The sequence below is a fragment of the Archocentrus centrarchus genome, chromosome 10 (assembly GCF_007364275.1).
Source record: "Archocentrus centrarchus isolate MPI-CPG fArcCen1 chromosome 10, fArcCen1, whole genome shotgun sequence".
NCBI lineage: Eukaryota > Metazoa > Chordata > Actinopteri > Cichliformes > Cichlidae > Archocentrus > Archocentrus centrarchus.
In genome coordinates this window covers 25,016,085-25,025,855 of record NC_044355.1, presented here as the reverse complement: position 1 = coordinate 25,025,855, position 9,771 = coordinate 25,016,085, and the positions used below count along the sequence as shown (strand labels likewise).

The 9,771-nt window shown below is 42.7% G+C and overlaps 1 protein-coding gene across 1 annotated transcript in view; it reads right to left on the bottom strand.

Annotated features, from left to right (window-relative positions):
- Window positions 1–1,921: 1,921 nt before the first annotated feature.
- gpc4 (glypican 4) overlaps window positions 1,922–9,771 on the bottom strand; it is a 29,837-nt gene continuing 21,987 nt past the window's right edge. The window contains exons 3-9 of the mRNA XM_030739145.1: window positions 7,365–7,762; window positions 6,820–6,985; window positions 5,839–5,969; window positions 5,592–5,738; window positions 5,382–5,506; window positions 5,115–5,287; window positions 1,922–5,014 (exon numbers count right to left, since the gene is read on the bottom strand). Coding sequence (XP_030595005.1) covers window positions 4,776–5,014; window positions 5,115–5,287; window positions 5,382–5,506; window positions 5,592–5,738; window positions 5,839–5,969; window positions 6,820–6,985; window positions 7,365–7,762 — 1,379 coding nt within the window. The 3' untranslated portion in view covers window positions 1,922–4,775. The remainder of the gene's footprint in view (window positions 5,015–5,114; window positions 5,288–5,381; window positions 5,507–5,591; window positions 5,739–5,838; window positions 5,970–6,819; window positions 6,986–7,364; window positions 7,763–9,771) is intronic.

Sequence of the window (9,771 nt, the reverse complement as noted above, 5' to 3'; positions counted from 1 at the left end):
ATTTTTTATTTATTTTAACACTAGAACTCCCAAGGTGGTCATTTTGACCTTTTTCAAATTTTGCAGTGCAATATATTTTTTGCTATTAACCCCATGTAACTGTAGGACCCTGATTTTCCTAAAGATGTGTATATTTTATTCTATCATTGTTTCTTAAACTACAAGACACAAGATGGTTATGAGTGTTTCTACCTAGAACACCCTTAGGTGGTCATTTTGACCACAATACATTATTTGCATACATTTATGATATAATGTATATAAATATCATTTGTAATCAATAAAAGATCAAAGAATACATGGATCTGTAATGTTACCAATCAACACAGTCGTTCCACCTGAAAACCCTGGTGGTAATGACCCACACCTTTCTATTTTTTTACACTGTAGCTTGTGTGCAACAGCACATGAATAATAATGGGTCAATGACCACCTCCAAAGGGGACAACTCCCATTAAGGTTTAAATACCTGGGATTCTCCAACTTTTGGTGGAATTAAATGTATAAATTTAAGCAAATGATGTATGTGGTCAGAATGACCATCTATGGAAGTCGTTCTAAAATTCTGGGAGTTCTGATTTTAACGGAGCAACTAATAAATATACTGCAGATTTCACAAAGCCATCCTGAAGCCGGACCAATTGGCGGGCTGATTTTTGACACCCCTGCACCAGGCGGACCAAGCGAGGGCCCTTTAACGATGTAATCAATTACTTTTCTCCAAGAATGCTGGAAAAAAGTCAGTGCTTTATGTAAAGTCGACATTTTTCACTGTAATTTCATTTAGATCAAAGTTTGTGTAGTTTAACATGCCAAAACAACAAACATAAGTTCAAAGTAAAACATGCTGGTTGGAGTTGCATTGCTCTTAAAGTGAGACTAATCTGTGTATGCTTAGGAAATGCACACACTTATTTTACGTGAAGGTGAGCCCATGGAAAATTTGAGTCCAGGTCTTCTGCTCATGACAATCATAGATATTACTGTTTCCCAGTGACATCATCCTTTTATTTTCTTTCTTTCTTTTAAACTTTCAAGCAAACCTTTTCACACTGAACCGACAATTTTGAACATTGTTTTTTTAAATTTTTTTCCCCAGTTGTTGGTTTGAGAGAAAAACACAATCAAATCCATTCCCTCAATCTTCTTAAAAAAATATTTTTAGAAACATTTCATGTTGCTTGAAGGCAAATCTAATGACAGCATTCTTTCATGAAATGAATAAAGTAGTAAAATAGATTTGGTTGTTCTTGTAGTGGTTTGTTCAAGTTTAGAAGTCAGTTGATGCTATTAAAGAAGTTTTTTTTTTTCCTGTCTATAAGTTTCTGCTGTTTCTAGACAGCAGAAACAAAACATGAGCTCGTGCTGGTCAGTTAGTCATACTCAGTAAGTTCTCCTGTGCAGCCTCATCCAGTTACTTTTTAATTTTTTGCCAGACTCTTCCTCTCACACTTTTTTCCCTATATTCTCAAAATCATCAACTGTTTCAGTGGCGCTTCATTGTGTTGTGTGCATCAGTCTGTTGTGCTCTCAAAACATTTGAAATTAGTGTTAAACGCAACTTTACTTAGGACACTTAAATGTGACTGACGTTCATAGCTTCTTACTTTATTCCTAAATGTTGACAATAAGCCTCTGGCCCCTGTGTGTTCATCAGGTATCAGAAACAGTAGGCGGCTACTTTCAGCCGCTTCCTTGTCACAAGAGGTCGCCACAGCGTGTAGCTCTACGTGTTTGATTCGGCTGCTTTAAGCCGGACGCCCTTCCCGACACAAGCCAAAGGGGATTTGTGCCTCCGGATGGAAATGAACCGGCGACCTTTTTCTTGCAAATCAAATGTGTAAACCACTTCACTGGGGAGCCACACGCATTGTAAACAGTAACCACTGGCAATCCAAGAAGAAAACATTCACACCACATCTAAATATTGGCAGTCTTTATTTCAGCAAGACTAAAAATGTTGTTTAATATACATTTTCTCTTACACTTTAACATCTATCTCATCTTGTTTTTCCATAACATTTAGGAGATACTCTGACAAGTAAAAATCTGTTTTAGATGTCTCTTTCAGAGACATCTAAAACCGCTGCTTTTTATTTACATTTTTTTTCCCCACTCTTTTCAGTCACTCACTCACTCGCTCCTCAGAGAGTGAGTCCTTTCTGTTCTTGAGGGCCAAAGGCATCTGGAAAGGTTTCAACACCAGTCCAACTTTAAAAGACACGAGACTGAAGTCGCTTTGTGGATTGAATGAACATCTTCCAGCAGCTGGACCAACTCCCGCCAGCTGGAAAATGTTGCTGCCCTGGCCTGCAAGCACAGACATTTTTTGCCATCGTCAGCCTAAAACATTTCTTCTGTCTCTCCAAAAGTCGGGCTTCTTCGCACTCAACACGACTCTTCCACATGACACAAACACGTGCCCTTGTAGCAATGTTGATGGAACACAAGGGAGAAAAAAAAAACAAAACAAAAAAAGTAGAATTCAACTGGTCACCTGCAGAAGTAATGCCAAATCGAGCTGCTCAAGCACAGCTTTGTGATTTTTAAATTAAGGCTTCAGTATTTAATACGGGTTGCATAGATGTTTCATCAAATCCTTCAAAGTCAGATTCTTGATATGACGTCCTCATCTGATGATTGCGAACGTAACTTGATAACCTGAAGATGTCGTGTAAGTTTTACAATCAACCTGTCAATTTCCAAGCCGGACAAGAAGCAAAAGAATAACTACACCTAATGTTTCATCCATGCAGTCTCACGAGAAAGCGGCAAATCTGTTAGTTCAGCTTTTACAAATCTGTCCAAATTAATAAATTACTTTGAGAATTTAAAAAAAAAAAATCTAAATCTGCACATTGAAACATTCTAGATGTTGCATTTTGAATAATCTGTCATTTCTAAAAGCATGTTTGAAATCACTTTAAAATACATGGAATATATTAGTGTACCAACACTGCATGAGGTGGCACCACTGTAGAGATGAAATGGATAGGTAATGCAACTTATGGAGCCGATTATCAAATTAAAAGCTCTAAGGAGAAAACGTACATTGTGCTTGTCAGCAGGTAATATACTCAAACACCTTTCAGGGAATCTGAGCAGATAGATCATAAATCATCAACATCTACATTCTCTTTTGTTTTAAACCTTAAGAAGATGCTAATGTACCAAACATTAAAAAAAATAACAAAAAAACAAAACAAAAACAGGCACCTTTCATTGCATTAATTTTGGTAGTAATCGTGACAACACTGAATGTTCCACCTTGAGTTGAAATGAGAAAAGTTCACAATGAGTCCATGTATACTGACACAGGCCATTTTTCGAGGTACAAGTGTGGACTGTGGGAGGGGGGATGTGGGCCAAACAAAACAAAACAACAAAAGTAAAAATCCCAAAAAACTGTGCACACTGACCATCAGCACCCCCTTTACCTGTGCACACTGACCTCTTCCATCACCTACAACTAGCAGTAAAATCCACTGTAGTACCTAATATATATCTTCATACCAAAAATAGCTAAAAATCTCAACACCTCCTCAACATAAAACCCTGTATTAAAATAATCTTTTCTAGATTTCCATTTGATTAAAACACTGTCTTTTGTTCCTCTTGACTTGCTTAATTTAAAAACGCTCCAAACGTGCACGTCACCCCCTTTTCTTTCCAAACAATAAGACTGTAGAGTCAGATCTCCGGTGCCGAACTGAGCTTACAATACCAAAAAAGGGCATTTGGGACTTGTCAGCTTTGCCTTCTTTAGGGGTTATGGGAGGGGACGTCGACCACGTATCTAACTCCATCAGACACTTTCAACCTCTTCGTCATTGTTTCTAGATTGCATTGACACAGTAAGCATGAGGTATGACCTTACTATTGAACTGCTTAAGCTGAAAGAAATTCAATTAAACAATAATGAGGAAATTTAAAAAGTTAGGTTGTGATAAAGCTCGCAGCAGACGTACGTTATGCATGTTTGGGCTTGCAGAGCGCCCCGCGGACTCTTCTACAGAATGATGCCATCTCCAGGTCAAACATGAGCACCTGTGCTGTAACCTCTTTCACTGTATTTCTGAGACACGCTGCATTCAAAGCAAATTGAACACACATACACACACACACACACACACACACACACAAAAAAAGGTCTCAGACTGTTTCAGAATTTCTCATGTTTCTAAAAGTATAAATGCACACAGGCACAAATATTCACAGTATGCACTTTCATAATGTGCAAAAATAGTTATGAATTGGTAACAAGACAGCATTACATAAGCTCTGTTTCTATTAGTCATGTTTTCTGACTGATAGAAAGAACAGCCTCAGAAATATGAAGATGTGTCCCAACACAGGCACTCAGTGCTTAACCCAGTATCTTTCTTAATGCTTAGATTTAGGATGGCAATCACTGAAGAAGGCACAGAGTTCATCATGAGATTAAACTGCCAAAGTAAGACAATCATAATGTTTGAAAAGCTGCAAGCACAACCAAAAAGTAGCTCCTAAAGAGCCAATGAGTACAGGTTTATCTGGGGGTCAAAGTTGAATCTCTTGGGAAGAAAATCATATTGCTGTACACTGATGTCCTTAACAACATACAAACAAATAGTTAATAGTGAGGTTATTGTAATATTAAGAAGTTTCTTCCCCCCCACCCCAATGGTGGACAGTCCAAGGTCCTGAAGGCAGTCTTTTTTAGAGTCTCTCTGACAGTTTTCCCCTTTGCGCTGTTGTTCCTGGTCGTTCTCTTCCCTCTCCCTGCCCAGCCAGTTTTATCTCAAGTGGGGAGCTAACAGGGCCAGGGCGAGCCCGCAGAGCGCCAGCGCCATGCCTCCCCGTGAGGTGCCCCCGGCTGAGTTATTGCTTTGCACTTGATGAACCCGCGGTGTTCTACCCTGCTCTGGTCCACCCTGCTCTGTTCCAGCAGACTTCGGTGTAGAGAAGTACATGTCTGTGTCGCAGGGAAGAGTGTCGCAACCGCTGCCGCTCTCACCTCCACTGCCATCATCATCTGTAGTGGGAAAAAAAAAAAAAGACAAGCAGGTCAGACACGTGCAGCTTGGAAACTTGAGTCGCAGTGAAAAATCTTGAAGCTCGTTGACCACTCTCACCGTTTTCTACGGTCACGTCAATGCCACTGTGTGCTGCTTTGAGCCGCCTCGTCATTTCCTTCAAAACCGCAATTTGACTGCGGATCACAATGTCTGGTTTCGTTATGTCCACGTCCACATCTGGGTTTGATATCTGATTGGCCAGCCCACTGCCAGTGACAACTGATTCATACCTAGTAGAGTCAAAGTCAGCATTAGACTTTACTTCCAATACTTTACACACAATACAGTAAAATTAAATTCTGTGTGAGGTCTTGTGCATCTGACCTGCTTTTTGCTGTACCATTCCAGCACTCGTCTCCAGCTGCGATCCCCTCAACTACACACACAGTCTCGGGCAATGTGGACCAGAACTTTTTTGCATGTTTCAATTTCTTTTTCACTTCGTTTGTCTATTTAGAACAAACAAAAAGAAAAAAAGGTCAAACGCAATAACTCAGAACAAATTACAAGCGTTGCAGTTTTTGCCACACTCACCAGGCGATCTAAACTGGTCCCAGCAGCAGTGGTGGGTCTTGCTTCAGGACTGTAAGGGCGGAAACGGCTGGTGAAGGTGGACTCTTTAACAGAGCGTTTGGAACGGAAGGTCGTGCTTGTTTTAGGCATCCCACATCCTTGGAAAACCTGTTAGAGGAGGGACAAGAACACAGTAGTACACTGAAGGAACCCAGATGTTTTATTTCTTTGTTTTACTTTCAGTCAAAGTCGCTGAAATGATACTGACCTTCTGCGATACCTGCATGCTGTTCTCCTGCATATTCATGATGGCCTCTGAAATCTTCACATCAATGGGGTCCATGACAGACTCGAAATTAAAGGGACCTTCGAGCCTCTCAGCTAGATTAGACATGGCGTCTGAAAAACAGAATACAAGAACTTTAAATCAACACACGGGAAAGCAATTCAATGGAAAAAGCAGCCTGTGACATTACAAGGAGCTACCACTAGGGAGAAGCACATGCATGAAGGTGGGAGACTTTTAAACCAGTGAAATGATCCATTAGTTAAAGGCAGGGTAAAGCTGCTGCACAGCAAGGGGGCAACAGAAACCAGATGCCTCTGCAGACACCAGCAGTGTCAGCAGCCAGGGATAGACACATGTAACGGTGATATAGTCAGAAAACACGTTTCTAGTCACAAGAATCCATCACGTAGGATAAATATAAAACACACGGTGAAAAACTGTGGATAGGCGCACCAGGCCCGAGGGTAATAAACTGGTCTGGGTCTGTTTGTACACAACGCAAGACTGCATTCATTCTGAGGGTCACCGCGTGTACAGCCCCTCCCTCACCCTTGACTTAAACAACCTACTAAAGAATGAGGGACATGTTTGTACACAGTTCCCAACAATAAAAGCTGTTCCCATGTTAAATGTTTTTCTTACAAAGCTGAACTGCAATACACCTCCTTTATTTATCCCAAGTCCGTCATGCCGCAAATCCCATCCCATCACGTCACTCTGGTTTCATGCTCACAAAAAGAATAAGGGGTGCACGCTCAGATACGATTAGATGAAACTAATGATCTTTGGTGAATATGAGAAAGTGGCAATGAACCTTGAAACAGGAGGTTGGATAAATATACTCTGTTTGACAAATTAAACAGGCTCAGCTATTATGAATATTATATTATTATCATTAAGAAGGTGTAATAATGGTCAGGTTTGCTAAACAGTGTCCTTGTTCGCATGTTGTCTGCTTACCGAGGAAGTTGTTCCACTCTGAGTCCAAGTCTGCCTGGTTAGCCAAACAGCCACGCATCACATTCAGACAGTAATTCTGGCAGGGTTTCAGGGCTACTTGGCCCGAGCAGTAGGGACAGTACAACATCTTCATGGCTGCTCGCACACAGCTGGGAGAGGCGCTGACCTGGAGTAGGCAGAGGGCAGTTAGCGGGCCGTTTTCATTACATCAGAGGCAAAGCACTCGCTCAACACCAGAGACGCATTCTCATACTCTGAAAAAGCATGACCATTAATTGTATAAGCCAAATCCACAAAGCAGTTTAATCTAATCATCAATGAATCACTCAGTACAGTGGAAAAACAAGTCATACCAGAACAGTCAGAGTGGTTTATGTTACCAGAGACAAAGAAAGCGAACCAGATAGTTTTTCATCTAAGATGTGGACTCAGAACCAGAGCAGGGAGGGAGGGACAGGGCTTTAAGTGAAAACAATTCTTAGTCTTGGGTGTTGCAGCACAGTTTTAGCAAAAAGGAAAAAAAAAAAAAAAAAGCTCGCACTTACTGTAGAAACTTTATTGACCACCTCAGGCATGAGTGCCAGACCGTGCACAAAGGTGCGTGCGGCGATAAAGGACCTCGTTAAGTGGATGCGGAGCTTGCGGGGCACGTCGCCGAAGGGCTGCAGCTCCTCTGTGTGCCGGCTGACGCACTCCATGTAGCTGTCACTGAAGTCATACTGCACATTGACCAGCCGGAACATCCTCTCCAGAAGGTCAGCCCAGAAGTCTGACAGCATAGAGTCCAGGTTGATGGCAGCACTGCCGGACACGTAGTACCGGGTAAGGGACTGGAAGAAGTTCTTGAAAAGTTCGGCATTCTGGACGTACATCATCCCATACGTTTTAAAAAACATGCTGTCCAGCGACTTCTCTGCGTTTTTCAAAAGCTCACGGAAAAACTCTGCGGAGATATGAAAGGAGGACCAGGTTAGTGTGAAGTCTAAATCCTGAGGGTGCCAAAGAACAATGTCAGACTGTTTATAGTTGAGTGTGTTTACAGGGAGGAATTCATTGTAAAGATGTAATGACGAAAACCATTAATGTGAAGACAACATCTACAGAAGCTCAGGGCTGAAGTTATAACTATCTGCTCAGTGGGCATCCCATCACACAAACACATTGTGAACTTACTGAAATATACAGATTCTAACACGGCCATGAGTAAATAACTGGAACATACTGCCGTATGACACTTCTGCAACGTTTCAAAACATATTAGAGCTCAAATTTGGGCTTTCAGTAAATCTTGCCGCCACCGTTTGAAATCAGACTGACATTACTCCAGTTCACCTGTGCCCACGTCCTGACACTTAGAAAGGGCTTAAGGATAAAATCTTTGATGAAAGGCAAAGGAATGTGTTACGGGACAGTGGAGAACGAGGAGTTAAGCAGGAGGGGTGAGCGTGGAGCATCAGCAGAGATGTCTCTCCACATCAGTGTGCTTCAAACTGACCACCATCAATGGCATTTTTCTGTTGTCACATTCCATTTGCTTTCCTTTCTGCCAGCTTCTCTTGGACTGTCCTTCAGAGGGATTTTCAATAGGATTACGGAATAATGCAACCCCACCACCACCCTCCCCATACCGCATATGGACCCTGTATGCCTCCCAAACTAACCTACCAGCCCTGTGTCTCCCTCCCTCCACTGCTTTCACTTCATCAGTTCCTTCAGAGAGCTCTCTTCACTAGAGGATGAGGAACAATGACCTACTTCATCCTGAGGAATGTCCATCACCCCCCCCCCCCCCCCACCACCACCCCACCCCCAATAATCCAAGCCCCTTCTCCCAGACCCCCCACACCACCCGCCTTGCCCCCAACTTTCTTAATCTGAATAAAATGAGAATTCCACAGAGTCTCTGAAACATGTTTCACCTTCAGTCTCACACACACTCACCCTTTTTATCCATTCTCTGTGCCCCCCCCCCCCCCACCACCACCACCACCACCAATTACCCCCCCAGTCTCACAGAACTTCTGTCCTGCTGCAGTTTCTCTGGGTGCCCACTGTGTGGCTTTGAAATGTAAAGTTCCCATGCTCTCACAGGGGGAGTCACTAAATGCTTTCTGCTACACACACACACCCACGCATACACACTCACACAGAGTACCCAAGTAGTGCTGTCACTTCCACTTCAGACTGACACACTAAAAAGAAAAAATGAGATAGGGGAGGGGTAAGGGCGGCTTGGGGCAGGTTAAGTTGAGGACTTTAAAAAAAAAAAAAAACAAACTCCAAATCCCTACTGTGTCGCCAAGGATACCGGAAACACTGCAGCCCCTCCATTTACCTCCTCACCATCACAAGTACACGCACACACACAGCCAGGGGAGAGGGCACCAAGTTCCACGCTCCATTGACAGAGATTAAAACAAAATGGTCCACCCCCACCCCTGGAATGTCATAGTAGCCACATTGACATGAAAGTCAGTGAAAGGAGACTGAGGAGGTGAAGAGGAGGAGGAGGAGGGAGAGGCATGAAGCATGAGGACAACCCTAAACTTCTCCATTTCCTTTCTACAGTTAATTAGAGCAGTAATTCCTATATGCTAAACAGATAAGCCCCATTATGTGTTTGGACAAACCCACGGGTTTTTAAAAAGGGTGTGTGAGGGGTGGGGTGGGGGGTTGGGGGTGGGGGGGATAAGGAGGCTCTCTGGCCTGAGCTGAGGGGTCTAAGTATGAGCAACATGATGCAGGCATCTTGCATTGTCATTAGAAACAATTTATGACACGCAGTCTTCTGCCAACAGGCCGAGGAGTTGAATGCTCCCTCTGGATTTCCCCATTAAAAATGTACCTGTCACTCAGCCAAAGGTCTGAGAGAATCTGGGTGAAAGGTTATCCAAGAGAGTGCGTCAGCTGTAGTGAAATGTAAGGAAAAGGACGGCTCCTGCCTGAGTATCT